General features: G+C 39.9%; 2 protein-coding genes across 5 annotated transcripts; one reads left to right on the top strand and one right to left on the bottom strand.

Moving 5' to 3' along the window:
* The first annotated feature begins 809 nt into the window (after nucleotides 1-809).
* PHF10 (PHD finger protein 10) lies at nucleotides 810-23,191 on the top strand. Of its 3 annotated transcripts, none has more exons than XM_020801218.3 (12): nucleotides 810-964; nucleotides 5,930-6,036; nucleotides 7,614-7,744; nucleotides 8,745-8,822; nucleotides 9,314-9,447; nucleotides 9,556-9,705; nucleotides 11,749-11,858; nucleotides 12,864-13,014; nucleotides 13,656-13,808; nucleotides 20,251-20,359; nucleotides 20,578-20,766; nucleotides 22,977-23,191. In XM_020801218.3, the coding sequence occupies exons 1-12, from the start codon at nucleotides 896-898 to the stop codon at nucleotides 23,060-23,062; spliced, it is 1,467 nt and encodes a 488-aa protein (XP_020656877.1). In that variant the 5' UTR covers nucleotides 810-895; the 3' UTR covers nucleotides 23,063-23,191. The 3 variants fall into 3 exon arrangements, 2 of the variants coding, with proteins under 2 accessions (XP_020656877.1, XP_020656875.1); XM_020801216.3 differs by having other exon boundaries at nucleotides 8,739-8,822; XR_013540497.1 differs by lacking the exon at nucleotides 20,251-20,359 and having other exon boundaries at nucleotides 814-964; nucleotides 8,739-8,822.
* C1H6orf120 (chromosome 1 C6orf120 homolog) lies at nucleotides 23,165-26,489 on the bottom strand. 2 transcript variants are annotated; one of them, XM_020801222.3, is made up of 2 exons: nucleotides 26,354-26,489; nucleotides 23,165-24,920 (listed from the first exon to the last, which is right to left on the bottom strand). In XM_020801222.3, exon 2 carries the CDS (start codon nucleotides 24,913-24,915, stop codon nucleotides 24,355-24,357), a length of 561 nt encoding a protein of 186 aa, XP_020656881.1. In that variant the 5' UTR covers nucleotides 24,916-24,920; nucleotides 26,354-26,489; the 3' UTR covers nucleotides 23,165-24,354. The 2 variants fall into 2 exon arrangements, with proteins under 2 accessions (XP_020656881.1, XP_020656882.1); XM_020801223.3 differs by lacking the exon at nucleotides 26,354-26,489 and adding an exon at nucleotides 26,190-26,317.
* Between the last annotated feature and the right edge of the window lie 876 nt (nucleotides 26,490-27,365).

Raw genomic sequence — 27,365 nt, 5'->3', positions numbered from 1 at the left:
ATACCTTTAGCAGGAAATATTGATGTCAAATATGGGGAAAAAATACCATACCTCTTATTGAAGATGTTGACTGGCCATTTTACTACAATTGTTTTGGAAGGTGATTTGTATAAAGACATAAGTAAAAATTAATTTACATCATCAAAATAAGCAGATCAAGTGTAAATTTTAATCGAATGGTTTTTTTAAACAATGGGGCACCATGTATGTATGCTGTTCTGTAAGTAATTAATTACCTGAAGTAGTTAAAGTAATTAATTCCTAAAAAGCATAGACTAATTATATGATCACAAATATACTTGGGCTGCAGTCATTGAGAGGGAAGAAATATTCTCCATACATGGTCAGATGTGTTTTTATAATGTCATAGACAGAATACAGAATTACTTACCTGACTATTTGTATAAATTTAATCTACTTTCTGTGGGTCTCTCTTTTCCCTTGACATTAATTGTCAGTCCTTACGCATATCTTTGTTACAATTTTCATATTTTACAAAGGGACTTGAAAAATTTCGGTGAAGAAATTTGTAAGGAGTTCGGGCGACATCAAAGTAATAAATACGTTTAATGTATAGAAAAAACAAGTCTGTTTGGACTATATTAAAGTCCTGAGGTCGTGCCAACAAGAGATCTACTATGCCGGGCCCTTTCCGCTAAAGCTAAGCCCGCTTTCCTTCCACACGCGAACAGAAACGGGTCGGGCCAACAGTCCTATAGGCGCTCAGAGAAGAACTTTGGAGGCGCTACGCCGGCTGCGCTGCCATCCCCCAGCGTGTAGGTGGCGCTGTTCTCTGGCGCTCAGGGACCAGGAGACACCGGAGGGAAGCGGGGACGTTGGAACAAATGGTCTATTTAGCCCCGCCCATCCGTGGTCGGTGGCGGCTGTAGCGGTAATGGCGGCCGTCCTCTCCCCGCGGGTATGTGACAGCGACCCTGCCACGCCTGGAGCCCAGTCCTTGAAGGTGAGGAGACCGGTAGGACTTCAGAGGACGTTGTGTGTTTTTTTAAATCCCTCTCAGGCTCGCCGTCAGTACTGGTGGGCATTCAGCCCAGCCTTCTCGGGGGGCTTGTTGCTCAGTCTTGCCTTCTTTCCCCCCGTTGAGGCAGGCGTCGCGTAAGGGTGGCTAATGAGCCTCGCGCGTTAATCGTTCCCTTAACAATGTCATGCGGGGGGGGGCTTCAAAATGGCTGGAGGTGAGACCAGCGCTTGCTAGCTAAGCCGGCTGAAGCACACCTGCCTCACCGTCCAGGGGAAGCGGGGCTCGAAAGGGGTTCCGCCTTTGCCGCCCAAGACGGGGGCTGTGCCAGCTGCGCCCCGGGGACGAGGAGCGGATGCTCTGCTGTGCCTGTAAGGGGCTGCTGCATCTCATTCTGTGTACGAAAAACTCGTTTTTTCCTACACCTTTGTTTCTCACGGGGGGGGGTCGTTTTGCGACTGGTAGCTGGGTAAACGCGGGTGAAAGGATGTCCTCCTGATAACCGTTAGAGTGGAAGGGCTCACCGGCATGTGCACTGCATCAAATCCAACTCGGGCAGTGTGGTCGGAAAGCAAGAGAGAAACAAAATGAACAAAACAACAACATCAACACCTAAACTTCCATCTGGCATATGAAGAACAAACTGCCCCATTCCCATCAAGAGTTAGCCCTGCATCTTTTGCCCAGGTAACCACCACCAAACAGACCCAAAGGTTGATGACCTAGGAGATCTAGCACATATAGTGCAGAAGGGCATCCCATGGTAACATGCTCAGATATTTTCAGAGCTCCTATGATAGTTTTCTTCTATTGCTTTCTTGGCATCTCTGAAAACATTGCTGCCTCAAACTACTCTGCAACATATTGGAAAATAAAAAAGGAGAAGGGGGGGCAAACTATTGTGATACTTTAAAGACTAAAGCAGAGCAACGTGTGCTGCTTATATACGACCCTATAGTGCTTAAAGCACTTTCTGGGTGGTTTACAGTATAGTTATACAGGCTACACATTTCCCTCTCCCCCCCCCCCCCCTCCAAGCTGGGTACTCATTTTACTGACCTCAGAAGGATGCAAGGCTGGCTGCTGGAATCTGCTGGCATGGAACACTGACTGTGAGCAGAGTTTTGACTGTTGTGCCACAAGGATCCTATAGATTTATTTCAAAATCTGGGAATCAAAATGCACTTGGACACCTGAAGAAGTGGATTTAAATTCATCAAAACTCATTCTGAAATATATCTGTTAAGTCTTCACAGGGCCACAATATTTGCCTTTTTTTCTTTCTTTTCTCACACTCCTTCTCTGTCTTAACTAATCTAACAAACAAACATATATGCATAGTAAGGGAGAGTGGAAAACACAGTGGCCAGTATCCTGAGCTTCTGAAAGTGCTAGCATCATAAAACAGGCTTTTGCTTCCTCTACAAGTGTTGTCTATGTGCAGGCAAGGATCTCCTTGAGGAAATCCAGTCTCCAATTATACAGTGCCAACATTTATGCAGGTGACATGATTTTGTTTTACTGCGCCGGCAAGATTGTCCACTCAGCACAAGCTCAGCTGAGCCCTAGAATCAAGGCCACTCTCATCTTCAGGATTTGAAACCAGACAGTGGGGTACATAGGTGCAGCCATATTTCTGTGGGTGGGAATGGAAGGTAACAGTACCCTGTTTCCCCAAAAATAAGACCTAACCTGAAAATAAGCCCTAGTGTGATTTTTCAGGATGCTCGTAATACAAACCCTACCCCCAAAAAAGGCCTAGTTAAGTAAAACCCTGCCCTCCACCATTGTGCAGCAATCAGAAGAAGAAGACAGGACTGTATTTGGATAAATGTAGATTGTTGTACATGAAAAAAAACCCTGAAAATAAGCATTTTTGGAGCAAAATTAATATAAGACCCTGTCTTATTTTCGGGGGGAACACAGTTATATGATTAGAACTGACCACCTATCTCTGGTTTATGTGAGTCAAATGTTATTTGACTGTCGAGGCCCTGGTTGACGGCTGGCTCACCGCCGCGACTAGTGCCGTTGACACGATCGCACCTAAACGCCCTCTCCGCCGCAGAGATCGCCCGGCGCCCTGGTTTAACCAGGATCTTCGGGTGTCGAAGCGGGTCAGGAGACGGCTGGAGCGCAAATGGAGAAAGGACCCGACGGTTTTCAATCGTATAGCTGTTAAGGTCGCAACTAACCTTTACCAGTCTAAGGTAAAGGCTGCCAGTAGAACTTACCTCGCTAACCGGATAAGTGAGGCATCCAACCAGCAGGCGGAACTATTCCGTATAGTACGTGACCTATCCGGAGTTGGCCCGGGAGATAGGCCTCCCCCTAGTCTTACCCCGGACCAATTTGCAGCATTTTTTAAATCCAAAGTGGAGGCCATCCGCCAGGATCTCGCTCCTTTTTTGAATACAGTGAGTCAGGTTAGGATGTCCAGTGCTCCGTCTTGCCCGGTGTCTTTTGACTCTTTTCAGCCCGTATCGCCCGACACTGTGGCCAGGACGCTTGATCGCTGTCGTGCCACCACCTCCTCTTTGGACCCCTGCCCGGCCTGGCTAATCAAGGCAGCCAGGCCCTCAACAACGGAATGGGCTACTGTAATAATTAATGGGTCTTTCCTTGAGGGTAGATTTCCCTCTGCCCTCAAGGAAACACTCATTAGGCCCATAAGAAAGAAACCCAGTTTGGCGGCGGATGAAATTGGCAACTATAGGCCCGTCGCCAATGTTTCTTTCTTAAGCAAGGTAGTCGAGAGGGTGGTGGCCGATCAGCTCCAGGCGTTCCTGGATGAAACAGATGCCCTGGATCCATTCCAGTCGGGCTTCAGGCCGCGCCATGGGACAGAAACGGCATTGGTCGCCCTGTGTGATGACTTATTGAGGGAGGCCGACAGGGGCAAAGTGTCTCTGTTGGTCCTCCTCGATATCTCAGCGGCCTTTGATACCATTGACCATGGTATCCTCCTGGGGAGGCTCGCCGAGTTGGGGATAGGTGGCCGGGCCTTTGCTTGGCTCCGTTCCTTCTTGGAGGACCGTCCCCAGAGAGTACAGCTTGGGGAGAATGTTTCGGCCCCGTGGTGCCTTAATTGTGGGGTCCCACAGGGGTCGATCATCTCCCCAATGCTGTTTAATATCTACATGAGGCCGCTGGGAGGGGTCATCAGGAGGTGTGGAGCGCAGTGCCATCAATATGCGGATGACACACAGCTCTACATCTCCTTTTTTCCAACTGCAGGAGATGCCGTTCTGTCCCTTCGGCGTTGCCTGGAGGCTGTACAGGAATGGATGCAGGAGAACGGGCTGAGGCTGAACCCGGACAAGACGGAGGTACTGAGGGTGGGCGCCCCCACACCTGGGGACATGGGAAACTCCCTCATTTTTGGGGGGGTGACCCTGCCCGCCAGGGATGGGGTCCGTAGCTTGGGTGTCCATCTTGACCCGGCGCTCACCATGGAGACCCAGGTGGCGTCCGTGGTCCGTTCCGCTTTTTTCCATCTCAGGCGGATAGCCCAGCTGCGGCCCTACCTTGATGTGGGGTCTCTCACCACTCTGGTGCATGCGCTTGTAGTCTCGAGATTAGACCACTGTAATGCGCTCTACGTGGGGCTACCTTTGAGATTGCTGCGGAAACTACAGGTGGTGCAGAATGCGGCGGCCAGACTACTCAGTGGGCTGAGAAGATACCAACATATCTCCCCCACTCTGGCCGCATTGCATTGGCTGCCCATCCGATTCCGCATTGATTTCAAAGTGTTAACGCTTACTTACAAAGCCCTAAACGGTTTAGGACCTCGATACTTGGCGGAACGCCTTCTCCCATCTAGACCTACCCGTGTCACTCGCGCGAGCCAGGAGATAAGGCTGAGGAGCCTAACGCCGAGAGAGGCCCGAAAGGAAAAGACCAGAATCCGGGCCTTCTCGGTGGTGGCTCCTCGCCTTTGGAACAACTTGCCCCCTGAGATTCGCGCGGCTCCCTCGCTGGGCATTTTTAAGAAACAACTAAAAACATTGATGTATAGGCGGGCCTTCCCAACAGAAAACCCTTGACGATCTTTTTTCTTATTCTGTTCTTTACTGTTATTATTATTTTTTTTATTTACGTTTCTGCTGTAAAGTTTTAAAATTACATTGTTGTTTTTACTGTAAGCCGCCTAGAGTGGTCTAATATGATCAGATAGGCGGGATAGAAATAAAATAAATAAATAAATAAATAAATTATTTGTTGCTCAGAGAAAGTCTCCCATATTTCATGTGATGGCTTGAAGGTCTGTGGTTCTTCACATTTTTGTTTATAAGAAATTTTTATTGAATGCCATATGAGGGCAGAAGTATATTTTGCTCCCATACCCCATTAGTCCTTTTTGGTGATGTTAATATTTCCTCTAAGGAAAGAGTCCAGACTCTATCCAACTTGATATGCATAATCCATCCAAATCTTTCCATCCCTTAGCCATTTCCAGCTGGCCAGGAACAAGCATTAATGAAAATAAGGCTTTATATCTATTCTAAAGCTAGGGTCAATAATACGCATTCCACTTTTAACATATTTGGGTTGATTATTTTAGGTAGTATACCAGTTGTGCCATTCCAAAATGCAAGAGCTTTTGGACAAATGTCCCACATACAGAGTGGAAAAGTTTTTTTACCATTACAGTCTTTCCACAGCATTGTACCTTGCTAACGTGCTTATTATGACAAGATTTAGATTAGTGGTGTGCAAATACTATCCAATATCATGTGTGGCCAGATATTTGCATATAAATTGGGATTAACCCAGCCTGAGCTGATTTGGACGTGGACTGAACCAAATTGTTCTCAGGTTTCTATCTGCCTTTTGATATAGGGCTTTGCAGTGCCTTTTTTGAGAAGAGGAATCCTTTCTTGACAGTAATTAATTTGTTTACTAGAGGTATTTTTCAGCATTTGTATTTTGTTTTTGTCTCATCAGGATGATACAGAAGAAAATTCAAATGATGGCAGCCAGCCATCAAAAAGACGACGGATGGGCTCAGGGGACAGCTCAAGAAGTTGTGAAACTTCAAGTCAGGATCTTAGGTATATATTGTTTCTAGAAACTTCTGATATATTCCTGATTGTCTGAATAAAGATACAGATATAAAATATAAATGTTTAGGCCTCACTTATTTTCTTTCTCAATGCATAAAATATTCTTTGAATAACAGCCCTGAAATCTGCTTGGCACATTGATGCTTTTCCCCCTCAAAGTGGGCAACAGAAAGTATAGCAAGAATGATTAAACTAATCCAACTCCAACCAGAAAGAGGAAATGTAGTTGGAATAAAGAGTATAAAACACCAGGGCACTAGAAGTGGATGAAAATATTACCTTTGAATAGTTGAAACCCTATGTGTATGTTATGCGCCATCAGGTTGCATCCAACTTAGGTGACCATAATAGGGTTTTCAAGGTATGTGAGTGTGAAGGTTTGCTATTAGCCTCCAACTTTTGACCAAATGAACCAGGAGTCGTCTTTGTTCCAACATTCAAACTTGTATTTATTTCTCTTGTTAACGGCGCAACATCTCTCAGTGGTTCATTTTGTAACTTCTCCTGAAATACCAACGGGCCTCGCAGGTGCAACCATATTTCTGTATGAAACGGGTTTAGGGATTTAACTTCCCAAGGTCCAGCAACAAAGGGGTCATAACTGGGAACCTCGGCATACGTGTCTCTGTCTTTCAATAATGGTAGCGTCTCATCATTTCTGTCTTATCCCCATATTGGGTCCCTGTCCCTCGTAAAGTGTCCCCACAGTCCTGGGAGTGCATCATCCTCCGGGCTTCCTCCATGTGCCATGCCCGACATGCCTCGGCTTCCCAGGCTACCGCCTCTTTCTCCTCTCGCAACCTTCGCCTCCACTCCCAAGCCTCGGATTCTCCCCAGTATGAGTGTCGCTGAGGTAGCCCTCGTCTGCAGTGATAATCTGCCTTTTCCCGAGGCACCCATACCTTTTCGCATTTCCCCGTCCATGGGTCCTCCACCCAGATGAGTTCCTAGCCACCCAGTACATTGTCGTGATCCCTATTTATAATCCCCATTCCCGCCTCCCCTACGGACTTCCCTCTTTCCTCCTTTCCTGCCGATTCTCCCTCCATTTGTGTTGCCACAGTCAGACCCCACAGACTTGTCTCCAGCTCCCAGGTATCTATCCCCTGGTGTATCTTTCTGGGAGGGGTTGGTGGTGGAGTGGTCAGTGCCTCTTTGGAGGTCTTACATGGGGACGGCACTCCGACGAGAGACTCTATGCTTTCGTCCCGCTTATCACAGTGAGATGTTTAAGAAGCTGTTTTATCTGTGGCAATACCACCTCACATGAGTTTCCATGGTCGAATAGGGATGTTAAACCAGGTCTCCTGAGTCCTAGTCCACATTCTATCCATGACACTAGACTGGCTCACAGAAACATAGTACATAAAGTACAGTATAATGAAGAGCAACGTTTATTTATTTTAAAATTGTTACATTGCTCTTCCATCTGAGGTTGCCCAAGCTAGCTATGTGAATACAGAAAGCATGCTAATACAAAGCAAGTTACACTGCATGAGAGAAGCAGTGCTAGGCTGTGGAACTAAACGCTGTTTCTTTTATGGTCTTGGTCTTTCTTTGTTTAGCTTTAGCTACTTTCCAGCTGAAAACCTGATAGAATACAAATGGCCACCTGATGAAACAGGAGAATACTATATGCTTCAAGAGCAAGTCAGTGAATATTTGGGTGTGACCTCCTTTAAAAGAAAATATCCAGGTATTCATATTGCAAATGAAATGTTACATGTTAATATATGTACAGGTTTTTTTTAAAAAGACACAGTGGAATCAAGGATGAATAGGGGCTAAGGTGCAGTGTCACTCTCTTGTGAAGATGCTTAACTGTGTGTATGATGATATATGAATGTATATTGGTACTTTATTTCCTATGGGATTTCCCCCCTCTTTCAAGCTTTATTAAAGTTTCCTTTGGGATTGTAACTAATCAAAATATACCATACAATATTCTTGTTTATTGCACTGATATTTATATTTAAAAAGTGATTGAAATTGTCAAAAGTAATTTCTATGGTGTATTCGCGAAAATCTATGGTTTTTGTCTGCCTTAATTGTCTGACTTGGAGATGTTTTGAATAGGTGAGAGTTTTTAAAATTATTTAAAACTTAATATTAAGATTTAAAATTTATGCTGGTAGAAGCTGGATGATATTGTCCTCCAATTAATTGGTTTAAATTAATTGAAGGCTTCCTTTCCTTACCTTTAAGTTTCCAACACTCCCTAGTGCTCCCCCCCCCCGGCACGCCAGCCAGGAAAGCCTTTGGGACTCAGGATGGAGAGGTGGCTTTAATAGTCAGAAATCAGCAGGATTGAGACCATTGCCAATGAAAGAATGACTTTCTTAGATTTTCTTCCTGCTGTTCTCTCTGATGGATTGTTTGAAGCTGCCCTTAATTCAAGCTGAGGGCTTTCTACAGCTCATTTTTTAAAAATGAGCAAACATGTCCTTGCCCTTGCCTTTTTAGGGACGTAGGCCATACTGTTCTTCATCCCACACAGATACACCTCCCAAATTGGTAGAGACAAACTGTACAGTGTCCTCCAGATATAAGTATTATTTCTCAAGACAGTGGCTTTTAGTCTTGTGTGTACTGTGTACATATCCTTGAGGGAAGGCTTTAATACACTTTCATTTACAAAAATTCTTTACACTTTCTTTCTTTTTACTACATTCTCTCCCCTTTTCCTGGAGATTTAGAAAGACGAGATCTATCTCACAAAGAGAAACTCTACCTCAGAGAGTTAAATGTCATTACAGAAACACAGTGTACTTTAGGTAAGGACCTGAAAAATAATGTATTTTTAAAGTATGTTTTATTGTTAAATATATGGACATTTCCAAGAAAGTGAAAAGGGGTTCGAGTTAACAATAAACTATGATGAGATTGTTTCTTCAAAATACTGGGACTTGATTGTTTCTTAAAGTGAATGTGGTTTATTTAAATAGTTGATAGAACATTGAAACTAGTTTTCTCAACCTTCAGGCATTGTTTCAAAAATATGTGTTTGCCCTTGTAATTAGGTAGGGGTGAGTGGAGCAGCTAGGGATTGATTTGGTAGAAATTTAGAAAAAGATGGAAGGGGATATTAGCTGCATACAAATACATTGGACAATTCTTTTGGCTATAAGACATGATTTTGACATTCTGTAAAAGATCATGCAGTTGACAAGCACGTTTCATTTGTACTAATGCTGAAATCTAGGATGCCTGTAAAGCTTTCAGCAAAGGCCTTAATTTCATAAAGTAATTTTTTAATGTACTCTAGGTTTAACTGCCTTACGCAGTGATGAAGTAATTGATCTGATGATTAAAGAATACCCTGCCAAACATGCTGAGTATTCAGTTATTCTTCAAGAGAAAGAACGTCAGCGGATAACTGATCACTATAAAGAGTATTCTGTGAGTACTCTCTTAAATGTACATAGATATAAAGCGTGACATTGAGTACTTTATGGGATATAATAGTTCCATAGTTTGCAAACTAACAAGTACAAACATTTATTTCAGCAAATGCAACAGCAAAATACCCAAAAAGTTGAAGCAAGCAAAGTTCCAGAATACATTAAGAAGGCTGCCAAGAAAGCCGCTGAGTTCAACAGCAACTTAAATCGTGAACGAATGGAAGAAAGAAGGGCCTATTTTGATTTACAGACACATGTAGGATGGCTTAACTTTCTTGCTCAAATGACTATAGGTAGCCACTTGTTTATAGTAAAGATGTCAGCTTTAGTTAATTTTCTGTTTGTCTTGGGAAATATAGTTATATACATTGTAATACTAGTGGAAGAGAAGTGATATTTTGCTTTGTGATGTTTTGCTTAAAGCAACAAGAGAAAAAGAAGTACAAGCAACACCTACTGTACTGAAGCTGTAATGAATTATGGAAACAATTGCAGAATTGAAACCAAATTTATAAAAGCAGGACCTCTGCATGAAGAAGTGTGCTCATGGAGTGATGCCACTGGATGCAACCTATGCCATTTTATTTTAAAGTAGATGTTTCTAAGGAGTCACAGCTGTGAGTCATCTGTCTAACAGCTGAAGTCCTGTTGCTTAGCAAGTTGCAACTAAAGTAGGCCCACTGAATCAGTGGAACTTATGGCGGAGTTAACTTACCAAATATCCTTTGATTCTCTGCACCTACTTAGCGACTTACTATGTTAAACAAGATTTTAGTCAGTATGTTTTTAGGTGAGCAAGGAACTGAGCACAACTTTCTCAAAGAAATGTACTGCATTCTAGGTTAGATCCTTGGTCTAAAACACTGGTTCCCAGTCTTGGGTGATCCAGGTGTTCTTGGATTGTGGTTCTGAGAAGCCTTCACCACCAGCTATGGGTTACCCAAGGTTGGGAACTAGAGATGGGCATGAACTTTCAGTTCAGTGATTCATACCAGTTCATTTACCAACTGAACAGGTGTTTGGTGGCTCCCTGCCCTGCCTCCTCTAGCAGGCACCCACTTAGAGGCAGTGCCTGGAAGAGGAGGGGGCAGGGAAGCTAGGGTGCTGTCTCTTGAGTGGGTGCCAACCAGCAGAGGTAGTGTAGGGAACTGTTGGTGGTGTAGGGCAGTGGTCCCCAACCTTGGACATCCAGATGTTCTTGGACTACCAGTCCCAGAAGCCCTCACCACCACCTCTGCTGGCCAGGATTTCTGGGAGGTGAAGTCCAAGAACATCTGGAGGCCCAAGGTTGGGGACCACTGGTGTAGGGAACTTGTAAATGAATCTTTGGTTCATGCCCATGTCTATTGGAGAACACTGGTTCTAGAATGGTGAAATAGTAACTGCTCTGGGGCCTACAGTTTGCTTTCTTGATTTCTGTGTTATTCCACTTGTGGTCCAGTTGCTCATTCTTGCTTTACAAAAGAAATTTGAATGTAATATTGTTTCCATACTTAAATTCCCACTTATTAATGCATTCTAAACATACATGCATGATTTACATTTTATATACAGCTGAAAACACAAGTTTTGGGGATTTTTTAATCTAAGCGTAGGAGCAAACAGGAAAACAATCTCATTCTATGCATTTATGATTCTGGAGCTTTAATTATGTACTTTGGGAGATGCACTTTATGATTTTCATCTTCATTCTTGCTTCTCCCATGTACAGTGTAATGAAAGTAAGAGTATGGATTTGTTTTCGCTGATTCAAACAATTACTAGCCAGTAATTTTGATAGTGAAATGGAATTCCAAACCATAGATATATTCATTGTATACAAATCAAATCATGTGAACTAGAAATAAATGTGTATGTCTGTCTTATTAGTTTGTATGTGCATGCAGGTTCATACAATTCTAATGTCTCCTTGTGTTTACAGAATATTTAGTATGGTCTGCTCTTTTGTGGGATGGGCAGAAGACTGTGGGAATGGGATCATTCATACATATATTCCATGGTACATGGTACATGTATATGGAGTGTGTGGAGAAGTTCATGATTCCAGTATGTCACATCATGATTCCAGTATGTCACATCTTTCATAATAGGTTAGAACAGTGGTGTCGAACTGTGGCCCTCCAGATGTTCTCGGCCTTCAACTCCCAGAAATCCTGGCCAGCAGAGGTGGTGGTGAAGGCTTCTGGGAGTTGAAGTCCAAGAACATCTGGAGGGCCACAGTTCGACACCACTGGGTTAGAAGATCAAATAAATTCATAAAACATGAAAAATGAACTCACTTTTTGTGTTAACAATGCAGATTATCCAGGTGCCTCAAGGAAAATATAAAATCTTACCTACAGAAAGGACAAAGGTTAGTCCTTATCCAGTGGCACTCATTCCAGGCCAGTTTCAGGAATACTATAAAAGGTATGATTAACAAACACATGTGATCTAATTAATCTGAATGTTTTAGGTTTAGGAGAATCTGTACAAATTCCTAAGAAAACAGCTCTAAAAAATTCAGATACACATAAGAAAATCACAAGTACTAGTTTGGCAGCTTCTCTGTTTACAGATTATAAAACTATAGCATTCAGTCATAAATTAACATAAGATCATACAGCATTAAATGTAAATGTTAATTAACTGTGGCTGTCATCTTGTATACATTTATTTGGGAATAGCCTCTGTCACAATCAGTGGCACTTACTTTTTTGAGACCAGTGCTTTCTGGGAGTTGCAGTCTAAAAATGTGATTTTCCTGAGCTCTAATCAAATTATTTTGTAAATCTCTCTGCAGTGTGATCAAATGTTTAAATGATACAGTACAATAAGTATTTATACACACTTCTCCCTTAAATTGCACTGGTCTTGGTTCTACACAGATTTTTTTCAATAAATAAATATTTCAAAAAATAATCAATAGTCACTAAATCAATATTCAATAAATACTGTGCCCCTGGTTACCCAGAACCCCATGAGTTCAATACTGAAGGTGTCAAAGTCGCCTGCTTGCCCCCAAACATACCATTTCTAATTCAGCCTCTAAATGATGGGGTCATAAGAACCTTTAAAGCTCATTACACATGCTACAGTATGAAAAGATTGTCAATGCTATGGAAAAAAACCAATAGAATTGTTCTCTCTCTCTGTGTGTGTTAATCATCTGTTTGTGCTTTGTAGTTATGTTTTGGGTTACATGAGAGTTATAAATAGCACCCTTAATCCCAATGTTCTTGAAGGGGAAAATGTATGTGAATATAGATAAACGTTTTACACTGTTTTTGCAGTCTTGGATATGATTTTATGTATTATATACGAGGCTTTTCTGAAGTTTAGCCTACTTGTATTAACCTTCTTTACTAAATAGAAATATTTATTGGAATAGCTGTATAAATTAAATAGATGTTTCAAAGAATTACTTCATTTCAGATACTCTCCAGATGAGCTTCGGTATTTGCCGCTAAATACAGCTCTTTATGAGCCCCCCTTAGATCCAGAACTGCCAGCATTGGACAGTGATGGAGATTCAGATGATGCAGAGGAGCGAGGTGATGAAAAACGAAAAATCAAAGGCAACTCGGTGAGCCAAAGTGTGTGTCTCTGTATTTACTTCTCTTTGATAAGCAGATGACTACCAAATATTGAGGATCATGCTGTAAATCAATGGTAGGTGCTGATTTTATCTATATAATTGGTGATTTGGTCATGGCAAGCCATGGCTGAGTGGTAGATATGAACTGGAGTGATAGATATGAACTGGAGTCTCCTTTTCAGGGGATACAAGTGTAGAACCACAGTGTCTTCATGTAATTAGTTTTTTGATTTGTTTTAATTTATGGAGACTACTTTAACATTAAAATGTTCTCTAATGGTTATTAAAACTATACATGCATTTGTACATCTGTTTATACTCCCAGATAAGTAAAGAATGCACATTAGGAATTCATATTAGATTGCTCACTGAAAGCTTGGAAGTGCTAAACAGCTTATGAATGCTGTTCTGCTAGTATTGGGTTTGGGCTTCAAAATAATAACTGTATATCATTCTCAAGGCTTGTTACCTCTCCAGAGGTAACAAGAATACTTGACTGTAAAAGCAATCTGCTGGTTCTTTCTTTTGGAGACCTCAGCGGTGAATAAGAGTCTGCTATTTATAAACTTTTCTTTTTTTCTTTGCCAACCCTACATAAACAAACCCAATTGTGTGGTTTTTTTTAATAGGACAACTCATCTGGCAATGTGTCTGAAGGTGACTGCCCCCCTGAAAATCAGGATGAACCTTCCCAAGGAAGACAAAAAACAAAAGAGAGAAATTCTACTCCAAGAAAAGAGGGTTCCAAACGATCTGTATCCAAATCAGTTCCTGGGTACAAGGTAGAAGAAAAAAGCCCCTGACTCGGCTTCTTTACTGACCAGCCTCTCTCCCTGAAAATTTAACTTTGATTTTCAAAAATATGGAACTTCTGCTTACTATACCTGACTAGCTACTCTCCTGTTGTGCATTTCTGTTTACTTTCTTACTTCTTGTTGCTTTATTTTACTTGGGGGCTTACTATATGTTACCCTGGCTGTGGAGTGGTTTCTGTTTTCTGTACTTAAACTGGTTCCTGAATAAGTTCAGTGTGAAACTCCATTAGAAGGAACTCCTCCCTCGATTTATAGGCTGCAGGTATTTTTCCTTTTAGCAAACATAAAAGTAGGATTTTAGATTAAATGATACTGTCCTGCAGTTCAGCTGTGGGGCTGAACTTGTAGAGACATAGTTTCTCTTAACTTTTTCCAGAGGGAAACATGAATACAGTTTAGAGTGTAATGTAACAAAATAATCTTTGTATGAATTAAGTTGAAAGTCTGATTTTTAAAATCTGAGCTACTTAGTACTGTTTGCTTTTAGAGGGATGTACTACGTTAACCAACAAAAAAACTGCTTTTTCACCCACACCACTGCAAACAGTGAAAGTCAGGCACTAGTCATGGACTCATTTTCTTCATCTGTACAACCCATACTCATTTTGTGAAAAATTATCTTAAGCAATATGATCTTTTTGACCTTGTAGTATATAATAAATCCTAACTTTGATAAAGTAGCTCTGTATCACAAGTAGACATGGGCTGTTTATTTGTATCTCCAGGATACAAATACGACCCCCAGCACCACAGGTGCTGCAGGGACCCAGTTCTCTCTCCCAGAACCAGCTGGCCCACTCACCATGCTCCGTGTGACACTAGGGTCCTTCATCACTGCAATCATGAAAGGATCCTGGCTGGCTTTCCCCACTGCCCCATGCAGCCAACCACTTTGGCCAGGAGGTGGGATAGGGAGTCTCCTCACTCAGCTAATCAGTGGTCCGATGTATGGGGAGGCAGGGAAAGCCAGCTGGACTATTGCCGCAGTAGGTATGATGATAACAACAAAGGACTCCAGTGCCACACGGAGCCAAGTAAGTGAGCCAGCTGGTTCTAGGGGAGGGAATTGGGCCCCAGCAGCACTTGTGATATATCCTGGGAAATACAAATAGCCCATGTCTAATCACAAGGTTAGTGGAGATCCTAGATTCAAAAGTGAGATCTCCTGGTCCAGTTGTCACTTTGTATGTATAATGAAGGGACAGAGAAATATATAGCTCAGAATCTCTCCTATTATCATTGCACACAGAATTAAAGAGGAAGTCGTACTGTACATACAGTCCCAGAACCTCTTTACCTTAGACTTGCTTAAGATTTAGAATTACTTTACAAGCAGTAATTATATTCAGGATTTTAATCATCAGTATTACTGATGTTTGGTTTCCTTTGTAACTAATCAAATACTTGTTTTTTTAACCGAGATGAGAATATGTAAGGTATGCGTATTGCAAAGGTGAAGGGAAGAAAGGAATTTTGTTTGCCAAAAACAAAACAACCCCCCAACAACAAACAATTAAACCATATCTAGTCTGAGATATGTAGCAGAAGTAACTTAGTTTTAAAGTTCTCTAAACTATTATCAAACATGAAAACATGTTGAACTCTCTTTAAAAAAAAAACCTCAAAACATTACAGTCACTTTCCAGCTAGAGTTGTGCAGCTTTCATTGGAAAAGACTTCAGGAATATTGTTGAACTTCATAAATGCATGCTTTCAGAGTCTATTACATAAATGTTAAATGTCAGCCATTTATCCTTTAAGGAATAATTTTTTAAATGGTACAAAGAGATTTAAACTTTTGCAGAACACATCTATTTTTACATACAAGCATTGCAAAATGTTTATTTTATTGCAGATTCAAATACATGCCAGTAACTTATGTAATTTATGAAATCCAAAGATGACGCTTGAGAAGGAATTGTAGCATTTTGAACTTTTGGTATTATGTGAATCATCCATAATATATAGCAAATGTTTAGCTAGTCTTTGTGAAGGCACAAAAATGATTGATAAAGCTCTTGACTGCTAAATATAGAAATATTTTTTCAGTGTTCGGATCTAAAAATGGATTCAAGTGATTGTTAACCATTGGCTCAAGCCATCCAGTGCAAACTTCCTTCAGATTAGTTATTATGTCCTTGTGTAGCTGACATTCATTTGAGTGGGCTAGTGCAGGAGGATCCACCAATGCACTGGGTCCCAAGAAAATAACATCTGATACTTTGCAAATATAATGGTGCCAACGTTTTTTCTGTTTGTGGCACTTACTATTCTGTTTAACTTTCATTTCACAACACATTTTGTGTGAGGTCAGATTGGTTTTAAATACAGAATATATTTGATTATATGGAACTATTAACATATGAACATCTTTTAATCTGTCTGTAATTGGTATGGATATATCATGTGCCCAATTAAACTTATAATGGGGCATTAATTATTGACCCCAAGAAATCTTAATATTTATAATGATGTTATTGTGCAGCATTTACTATATAGATATCCTATATTAACATTTAGATTTCAGTTTTAATTTTAAAACTAAATGGAGGCCTACTGGAAATATGCTATGGAAGTATAATTTTACAGTAGGATTCTCATGCTACCTTGTGTTTTTAAAACGAGCAGCTGCATTTTTATTAAGCTTTTAAAATGTTTTTTTTTAAATGGGGAAATGATTTTCCTTGTACTGTGCCTCACTAGCCATTATTTGTTACTCTGATGAAGGACTGCAGTGTTGTTTTTTCCCGAGAGTAAAGGAGATTTCCATGTTTCTCAGTTCAGCATACAGCAAGAGACTGGTGTACACTGACAGCCTGTGCCCATTCTCACCCCAGAAGTAGCCTAGAGTGGGCTAATAGTCCAGATAGGCGGGGTAAAAATCAAATAAATGAATAAATAAATAAATAAGAATTCTCTTGTTCACATTGATTTATTGTGAAACAAATATTTTCCAAAAGCACTATTTCTGGAAACACCATATGCTTATTAGCTGTATTATTATTATTAATTACAGCTTAGCTTTTAAATCTCATCTACCTGTTTCTACTGTTGGGTTCATGGTCCAACCGTGATTCATTGAAGTGGAAGTAGTGACGAAACTAGATGATGCCACCTTTGTTTCTACTCTCTCTTGCCCAGTTTCAAAGAAAAACTTCTTTTGTTAGTGCACAGTGTCCCATGGAATGTGAAACACAGAAGTACTTTAACAAACAAGGAAGTCTCTGTGAACTTAAAGTTTGTCTCTTATTCTTATTTCTGCAAACCATGGTTTGTTAGATCAGTAATGTTACATATGAACAGGCACTATGTTTTCAGGCAGTGTTTCCCACTAAGCCATTTTTTCCAGTGTCACTTGAATTCTTTTGAAATGTGAATGGGCTTTCCTTTGTATTTCATTTTATAGAGAACATTCCGTGTTTTTGGAGGTTCTTTGAATGCGTAGTTCACCCTTTAGTTTTGTGGAACTGCAATTATGAAGAAGCATTATTAATGAATGCACGTTCACCAGTGCAAGTGTTGCGCATTTAGACTATAACAGAGTATTAACTGCACATACCACAACATAGATACAATAACTCAGAGGTAGTTGATCTTAGGTTAATAGAGGAAGGGGTTGCTACTGTAGAACATAAGTATGGTAAGAAAATTAGAGAAGTGCACTTGCTATTTTCTTTATATTAATATAGCTTAAAACACAACAAACCTTACTGGTGGAATGTAGCAATACAAGATGGTGAATGAGGTTTAATCGTTTTGTTGGGAGGAGCAGGGTATATAAAGGTATACAAGTAGGAGTAGAATATCCAATAGGAAAGTTTTATATGTATGTTTTTCACTTCCATGGTATTTATTATTTTGTAGAGATATTTGTGAATGTTAGACTCCTATTATTTGATTTATATTTATGTATAAAACAGGTGGACTATGCTTTTTAAAAAAATAAATAAGCAAAAATTATTCATGAATGCCTCTGTCATCTTTTGAAAAAGAGCTGTTTATAAATGCCTTGTGGGTATTTAAACAAAACTCTGAAGGCCAGGCAAGTTAAATGCTCTGAAGCCTTAGTTTTTAAAATACAATATGTAGATTTGACAGTTTCAGAAATTTTGAGGTCAAGCTAATCCATATTAGCTTATAGCATTTTTTCTGATGATAGTTTTAAAATTATTAATATTGTTCAGTACCAACTAAAATAACATCTTTAGATTAAACATTTTAGAAATCAGTGATAGTGATTTTGATTTACCTTCTATTTTAGTCTACTTTTCTGAGTGCAAAAGAATGTTTTTCTCCCTTTTGTGAATGTAGGTTTTATAAACCAACACTTTTGACTACTTAACAATAATTATAATAGTTCAAAACTAAGCTGCTTTTTTCAACAAAATTAAAATATTCCTGACAAGGTGAATTTGGTATCCTATTGACCGGTTTAGTGCAACAGGTTGAGGGCCCCACCATTCCACATTCATTTATTTAAAACTGTTCTTTCTTGGTTTCACAAAGTTCTTCCTTACACCTCTTTTCAGTCTTCAGATATGTTCAGTATGTTTTGGAGCTTATTTTGACAAAGACTGCATCTTCTGTCAAGAAGTCTTTAGATACTCTAGTGAGCACTATCCTGCAGTGTGCAAACCAGTGAGCAGCCTCACCCCCACAAACTTCCATGATGCCAGGATAACGTGGGGAGAGTATCAGGAAATAAGAATATTTAGACGTTGCCTCCACAAGTAATGTGTAGCCTACATAATTAACTTGTAAACCACCCAGAGAGTGCTTGAAGCACTAAGGGTGGTATATAAGCAGCATGCTTTGCTTTGCTTTTTTTACAAGTATTATTCAAGCCCGTTGATTTAGGTAGTTTGCTGCTATAATGTACTTCAGAGGTTGCCATTCAGCCTCTGCTTCAAAAGCTCTGACAAAGGAGAAACTGCAATCTTCCAAAGAAATCCGTAATTCACTGTTTTCTTGTTTAACAGCTTATGCAGTCATGATTTTCTACATAATGCCTAATTGAAATTCTCCTTCCAATTTGAATAATTTCGTTCAGGTTCTACCTTTTGATGGACCAAAGGACAAAATGTTTTCATTTGTATATCTGAAGACGGTTGTTTTATTGCCTTTTAATCAGCTCTTCTCTGACTCTTTCAACCATTCCATACAGGACAAGGTTTCCAAACCCCCATATTTTTGTTGCTGTGCTCTATGCATCTTGCATTTGTCAATATTAATTTTCAGCAGTGGTTAAGTACTTCTTAAAGTCAATAGATTTTGTCCTTGAAAGCAGATACAATGAAAACAAAGCCAATTTGTAAACTGAACCTAGCCTAAGTTAAAGTGTAGGTAGGATTGACTGTTTGTCCTACTGAGATGTAACACACAAACGTTTGTACAGTTCTATATTAATACTGCCTATTTGTGGTTTAAATGCAGATTTATTCAGAACAATACCGTTATGTTTTTTAAAATATATATAAAGATGTGAAGAGGAAGGAAAAACAAATTATTAGACTAGAATAGTTCCCTGCTACCTACACAGTTCAATGTTTTAAAAATCAAATGTGTATTATTATCTGAACCACATTAAAGCTTTGGTATGAAAATGAATTGAAATTCAAAAGAAGAGCACTGCAGATACGTTCACTGATTATTTGATATGCTTTTTTCCTTAAGATAGTTTTTATCAAAATATGGCTTCAAATTATGAATTGCAAATTAGATATTATATATTTATCCAAAATTTAAATTCTGTAATTTATTTTAAAAGCATGGGAGAATACAGTACCTGAATGTCATAAAATGTCACTACATTGTGAATAATTTCTGTGGCTTTAATGACATACAGAAAGCTTTATTATTATTAAAGAGTTTTAGCATGAACTCTTAATTAGTTATTTTTAAAGACTTATATTACTGATTTCCTTGTGCATCATGTGAGCAATGGTCAAACTGTAAGGTGATGAAACAGTCAATTTGTCCTTGTAAAGTTCATATTCAGTGCATTATTTGACTATGACCAAGAAACTGAGTTGACTTGCATATGCTTTCTTGATTGGGGTATGGTAAAATATACATATAGTGTACTTTGCCTTAAATAGTTTTTTCATTTTCTGTTCTGCTTCTGTTATAATCAATGACGAATTCCAGTAATGAGTTGCAGCTAGAGTAGGCCCACTGAATCAACAGAACTTAGAGTAGACTTATCAAATCTCCACTGATTCAGTGGACCTACTTTAGCTGCAATGTGCAACTGGATTTCAGTGTGCCAATTTTGAATAATCCCCTTTGAGTTACATCACCCAGAAGGTTAATTGGTTAAAAAAAATAAGAGCCTAGTTTTAAAAGAGCAAAACAGAAACCTCTACCAATTCTTCTGGAATGAATTTATAGCCCTCTTCTACCCTTCCAGCCAAAGACCATTCCAAATGCTATATGTGGAATTTGTCTGAAGGGTAAGGAGTCCAACAAGAAAGGGAAGCCTGAAGCACTTATACACTGCTCCCAGTGTGATAACAGTGGTAAGTAACAGAATCTGCTTTAAGTGTCTATACATATTTGAGGTGATGATCAACTAGGGAAAAATATCTGGAATGCTAAATCAAATTAACTTTTCTGCATTTGTTTATAAAAAAACTCTGAATTGCTGAAATTAAGAAATATTTGTAAATAAATCTAGTCATTCTTGTTAAAGATATCTCATTTGACCATTGTAGTAATGATATTGGTTTTGATTTAGGCCACCCTTCCTGTCTGGATATGTCTGCAGAGCTTGTTGCAATAATTAAGACCTACCCTTGGCAATGTATGGAGTGTAAAACATGCATTATATGCGGGCAGCCTCATCATGAGGAGGAGATGATGTTCTGTGACGTGTGTGACCGTGGCTATCATACATTTTGTGTGGGGCTTGGTGCTATCCCCTCAGGTAATTATCCTCTTATTCAGAGACTGATAAATAAAATGAAACGTAATCTTGCTTCCCTCATTTTTTTGGAAAAACGTTCACATCTGGAAACTAAACAGAACAAGCATCTTGCCTGTCACATTTATTTCAGTGAAAACTTGTTTTTAAAAACATTTAATTAGTCATTTTTTTCTCTACAAAAGCTCCTTACAATTATGACAGTCTTATCATTAAAATACTAAGATAAAACTGCTTTCTTTTCAAAACTTAGCTCTGTAAAATTAGAAGGAAAAGTCTAATATGAACATCCATGTTAATAACTTTTATAATAATACAAAACCCATTTACAAAAAAAACCCCACTGTAGTACTGCAAAGACTGACGTTTTATTTGGTGTAAGCCTCAGATGCATCTGCATATGGCAAGACTTCATTAAGCCTTATGCCCAATAAAAATTGTTAATCTTTAAGGTGACACAGGACGTTAGAATTCTTGCAGACTGCAACAATTTAACATGGCTATTTCCTTGGACATTTTTAAAATCAGTATATGAAAGCCAAAACGTGTAAGTGAACAACTCTATTCAGATCTTAAAGCATCTAGCCCCACCCCCTCTGTTGTTGCTTTTCTTGTGTGAGCAATGGCACACATAAGAAGAGGAAAGTTTCCTGTTCAAGTGTATATATCAGCAAGAACCCTAGATAACATGGATTCATGCTTGTTTGCTATGTGAGAGCAGGATCATTGTCTAGTTATTTGTTATTGTATGAGCAGAGCAACAACAAAAGGGGTAGGGTTAGATGTTCCTCTCTAAATGTGTTCATGAAACCAGAGGACTGAATATAGTGCTAGCATATAAAATGCCAAGAAAGCAGAATGTCTAACATGATCAGTTAAATTTTCTAGCAGTAACCTGACTCCTGGCTAGAAATATTAGTTGATTATGCAGTGCAGCTGTTCAGTTAAACTGACCTCTTCTCCTTTCATTGCATCCAATGCTCACTGTTTAATTTTAAGAAAAAAAAAAAATATGAATCTTATAAGAATAAATCACACAAGTTATTGAACTTTATAGCTGCTGGGGTTTTTGGATTTTCTGGACTACAGATACAATTTTCTATTCTGGGAAATTCATCTTACAAAACAAGTGTGAGGCACCTGGGAGGAAGGCCTAAATCGGAAGGTTATGAGGCTTTCTGTTCTTGCCCCAGTGCTAACTGGATGTGTTCTTTCTAGGCAGAAAGCATGGGCACAGCTATACCTAGCTAAGCCTCAGCTTACCAGTTTAGGCTTTTCCCCTATGTACATCACATTTAGGTTTTGATAGCTTTTGAACTGGTAGCCATGTTAGCCTCTGCAAGCGTATCAGACAGTTAAACATTGTTAACTTTAAAAAAATTAAAAGACAAAAACATTGTGGCACCTTAAAGCAGTTAGTCTTTAAGGTGTCACAATGTTTTTGTCTCTTTTTGTCTGATAGGTTTTGTTAGGTGTTTGTAAGGTAGGTAGAACTCCCATAATAGAGAATTATATTTGTAGTAGAGAATATCTGATAATTTTATCCCTAGGGTTTAACAAACAGATGCAGTTAGAGCAATTTAATTTTAATAACAGAGACTATTATTTATATCATGCAGTAATATAATGGCCAGTATCTTGCTGAGTCGCTCCACTAGAATGGATATTATGTCACCAGTAGCAGCAGAATGCTGCTCAGAATCCCTGCTTTGATTTCAGGTTGCATGTGATTCAAGCACAACCTAGAATCAAAACAAGGATTCTTAAATTAACAGCACTCTGCTGCTGCCAGCGATATTATGACTGCTATACAAGTTATACAATAGAATGTTGGCAAATACAGTTATTATACTAACCTATACATTTGTTCCATTGGATCAAAATATAGGTGACCCTGATATTGTTGGGAGGTATTCACCAATCTCTGCCTAAATTTAGCTAAAAGGAAACAATTGCCACAATGCTGCTTCTATTTGCAAAATTACTTATGAAAACTATAGTAGATCTTCCTGAGAATGACTGGCCTAAGGTCACCCAGTTTCACAGCTCAATGAAGAGTAGAACTTAACTCTCAAAACGCAGTACAGCATTTTAACCACTGCACTGAGCTATCTGTATACATTTTTTCCTCACCTATAGTACAGTACTTGCAGCAGTAATCTTATACTCCTTAAAGTTTTGTCCAATTTTAACTGACAGCTCTGATTTTATAGGTCGCTGGATTTGTGATTGTTGTGAAAGACAACCTCCAGTCCCAAGGGGCAGAGGAAGAAGAGGGAAGAACAGCAAAGAAGGATAAAACAAACATTTACATTCATGATCAGACTGCACAGTAACAAGTGCTGAACTTGGTGCTATCTTATCTACCATCCTGTGTAAGGAAAACACCACTCAAAACGTATTTCACCAAATAAATTTTTTAATTTTAGTATGGTGGGGAAGATTATTGGGTACATTCTGTTCACAGCTTTCCTTCTAATTGGTAGTCCCATGCAGAGGATTATATTCTGTCCTTATTCTTTAGGCATGTAATTGTCCAATCAATTCAAGGCTACATAGCAGTCACTTCTATGAGGAAAACGCTGCACAGATTTATTGCATAGCAATCATTTGGATTCTCTGTCCCACTCAAAGGAAAGGACTATTATTCTGAACACTTCACAAGAAATATATTTTATGAACTTGGCAAACATATATATTTGAATTAAATTAAAATAAGAAATGGTCTAGAAAGCCTCCAGCCCAATTTCCTTTTAATAATACCAATCATATTTCAGCTACAAGAAAAGGGGCAATTAGATCTTTGTCAACTCCAGTGAACTAAGACGACTGTTATATTTTGGGACAATATTTCAAAAGGTACTACCAGAAGGGGAGTTCTAAATTTAGAAGGATACTGCAAATAATAACTACCTTGGATGATTGTCTTTTTACAGAATAATGGACTAAACTGAGAATTTTAAGTACCTGGTTGAATATGCTTCCAATACTCTTGTTTTCTACTCCTTAAACTTTTCTAATAGTTCCACATTAGAAATAATGTGAAGTGTACTCTTCAGAATTTACGATGGAAACTTACTGTTTGTCCTGTGCACAAATATAGATGCAGACTGAAAACGTGCCATTGTGAATTCCTGCTGCAGTAGCAGTGAAGGAATGTAACTCACCTTTCTTTTCAACAAATTATGATACACAGCAATATTTGTTAAAGGCTTTAACATCTCACAAGGATTATTTGCTTTTGAAAATGGAACCTGCTGTTACTCTATCTGAAAGTAATGCAGAATTTATAATTTAAATGTAGTAGTGATGCAGCTTTATAGTCCTAAAATTCTCATAAAAATTATATAGGATTTACATTTTATTTTACGTCATAGTGAACTATAACATTCATCTATGACCCTGATTGGAGAAAACTACAAATACTATACATGCTACAGTGTAGCTATGCAAAATCATTTCAATACAAAATTAGTTATGGCTTTTTTTTTCTTCCCCCACATCATAGAACACTAATATTAATTTTCATCAGATAGCCTGAATTCAGTTTTACAGTTTGCATTCAAAAGACCATGTAAACCGCATATACATCTAAAAGAGTATTTCAAGTATTAATTTTAGTATTCCAATCAATATAGTCCAAAAGACTGATTCTTCATCCCGAGACTCATCTTCTGTTGACTGAAGATGCTTTCGGCTTATTTCCATGTCTTCCGGATTATATGAGCCACCGCCAAATGGAGATTCCACAACTGTTTGATCATAGAACACTTTTATTTCAAATTCACTTTCCAGATGAGAGGGATGGCCATAAATCCCTATTCCCACTGGGCGGTGAAAGTGTGCAGGCACATGAACCATATCCTGGCCACATGTTACAGATTGTAATTCATAATCATCAAAACTGGGGTGAAGGGTCACATCAGATACATACAAGTCTGCATCACCTTTTAAACTCTGCATTTGAAGGACTATTTTCCCTTCATGGTTTAGCCTCAGGTAGCTATAGTTTCCAGCACCAATCTGGCCATGAACCACATGGAGAAGAAGCCATTCTTCAGGTACATCATCATCATCATTGTAAGCACTTGCTATCAGAAATCCATGAAAAGCAAACAGTATTGCTAGCATCCTCTTGCAATAAGTAGCCATTATACCTGTGATGGAAACAGAATGAACTTACATCACACTATATATATATACTGTCAATAAGTTCCAGGCTCCCACAAAAATAGAAAAACTGGCAGAAAGGCAAGCCACACTATTATTCAAATAACTATACAGTACTAACTTTTCCAAATGTACGTACAGGTGAAAATCTATGGTATACTTCACAAAGGGAAAAAATATTCAAAGCTACAAGGCATGCAGAAAATCCACATGGTGCAGTTTGATCTTAAGGTATCTAATTATAGGTTTTGTAAATATGAAACCAGTGAAAGCTTTCAGTATAATGTAGTATAATGTGAAAACATGTTCCTGGAAAGCAACACAATGTTCTTTTATTTAGGAATTATCCAACGTGTATGCAGGAATATATAGATATGATTCTCTAAGGGACCCTACACAGAATTTCCCAAAACCCGCAAACCCTGTTTTCACAAGTACAAACATAACGTATGTGTATATACTTACAATGACAATAAATTATTATTATTATAACTGACCCTATACTAAAAGAACAATCATGTTTAACGCTTGTCAGGACTAGGCAAGTATCAGTTACAAGGCTAATCCCCACTTCACTCGAACAAAAAAATTCATCTAAATACAAACAAGGAAAATCAGGATAGCTGAACGGATCCCTTGAAAAACAAAACACCAAAAGCTACAGATTCAACAAGGGGTTCTGACTACGGAATTGCCACTGAATCAGTGGGGCTTCATAGATATACAGTATGAGCTCCTCATTCAGCAATGCTCTAACTAGGACTAGCAATAAGATTTAGGTTCAACGATGTACAGAAAAATCGCAAACGTTTACTAGACGTTGGCCACACCAACGCTGTGTGGTTGTGTGGACCACAGTCGGCGTTGGAATGGGGGCGGGGGTGTGTGTGTGTGAGAGAGAGTGAGAGAGAGAGAGAGAGACATCCAGTACTGAAAGGTCTATCGAGCTGTTCCCACCTCACCTGTGTAGTACAGACGGGGGTCTAACGCAGAAGCGGAGCAACTTCCAAAGGAGGCAAGTGGAGCAACAAGGGACGGCAGAGGGGCGAAAAGGTGTGGGGAAGGGGGAGAGAGAAAGCGAACGCTAAAATAAAGTGGAGAACAGGGAGGGAGACATAGACTTCATGAGGGGGCTTCAACGGCCGCTTCGCCGTCCTGCTTTCCCCGCCCCCTCCCATGCCAACGCCGACTCTTGCCTGTCAGCCGGGAGAGATGAGCGGGGGGCGGGGCAAAGGCGAAGCCGAATGGCAACTTACCTGCGCCTCTCTGGCCGGGAGACTCCCCATATTCCGACAGCCCGGAGCGGCCCACCACAGAGTCCCAAGACTGTATACGCACTTCATTCCAACCCCCCCGCCCAACAGCTGAGAGGGCCTGCAGCGCGAACCCGCCCCCCCCCCCCGTGCGAGCCCAAGCTCACCTCAGCGCCAAACCGTTTCGCTCGCCCTTCGCACACCATGGAGGAAGCCCCCTGAGCCTCGGAGAGAGCGAACGCCCATATACGGCGGCTCCCGCTCGCCACGGCGAAGCTCGGTGCCAGTATCGCGAGACTTCGTGGGCCCAGCTGAGAGTCGTTTTGCTTCGTCGAGGCTGGGAAGGGAAACGGAACCCGAAGTCCCCTAATAATTTTGGCCCGTTCGGTCACCGTAGCAACTGGATTCAAACAAAACGACCGCCCTCGTGCTTGGCAAAATATAAAACGATGGCATGTGACACTGGTACAAACCTCACGACAGTGGTGGTGTGGTCCCCAAAAGCTAGTGTATTGTATGATTATTTTAAAATGGTCTATAAAGGTATCACCAATTTTTGCATTTATATTTTATTTTGTTTGGCTACTCTATTTCAATGGAATTACGAGGTAACCAAGAAGTAGCCACCCACCAAGAGGACGCATGGACTCTCAACATCAGCAGAGCAAGACTACAAACACCATGATTTTGGCTTTAACCTGACTCCCCCCCCCCCCAATTGGCTAAACCTAGTGAGTTTATTAAATTATCAGTTTACTAAATTATCAAATTCTGAGATGGGGGACTTGGGTTTTCAGTATCACCCCACCTCCACCAATCCGCAGCTGCCTCAGCAATAACCATAAAACAACAACCTTACAACCTCCTGATGTGCCTGACAAATTCAGTCTTGCCAAAAACTTTTGGACTTTACATCGAAAAATGACTTTCCTGGCAAAATCCATCTTGCCATGAATTTTGGACTTTGAAGTTCTCCACACTGGTACAAACTAGAGATGGGGGTATTTGTATACAAATTGGACTTAAATACAGCTGGACTTAACGATGGGCCAGCCTGTCTACTCATGCATTGGGCGGCGGTGGCAGCCTCGCTCATCCTTCGAATTGCTCCCAGAGCTCCACTCTTCCTGCTCAGCTAGCAACTCAGCAGCCGTGCAGGGAAACTTGTCCTCCCTTCCA

The sequence above is a fragment of the Pogona vitticeps genome, chromosome 1 (genome assembly GCF_051106095.1).
Source record: "Pogona vitticeps strain Pit_001003342236 chromosome 1, PviZW2.1, whole genome shotgun sequence".
Lineage (NCBI taxonomy): Eukaryota > Metazoa > Chordata > Lepidosauria > Squamata > Agamidae > Pogona > Pogona vitticeps.
Note: the sequence above shows the minus strand (reverse complement) of the source record. Positions and strands in the feature narration are given on the sequence as shown.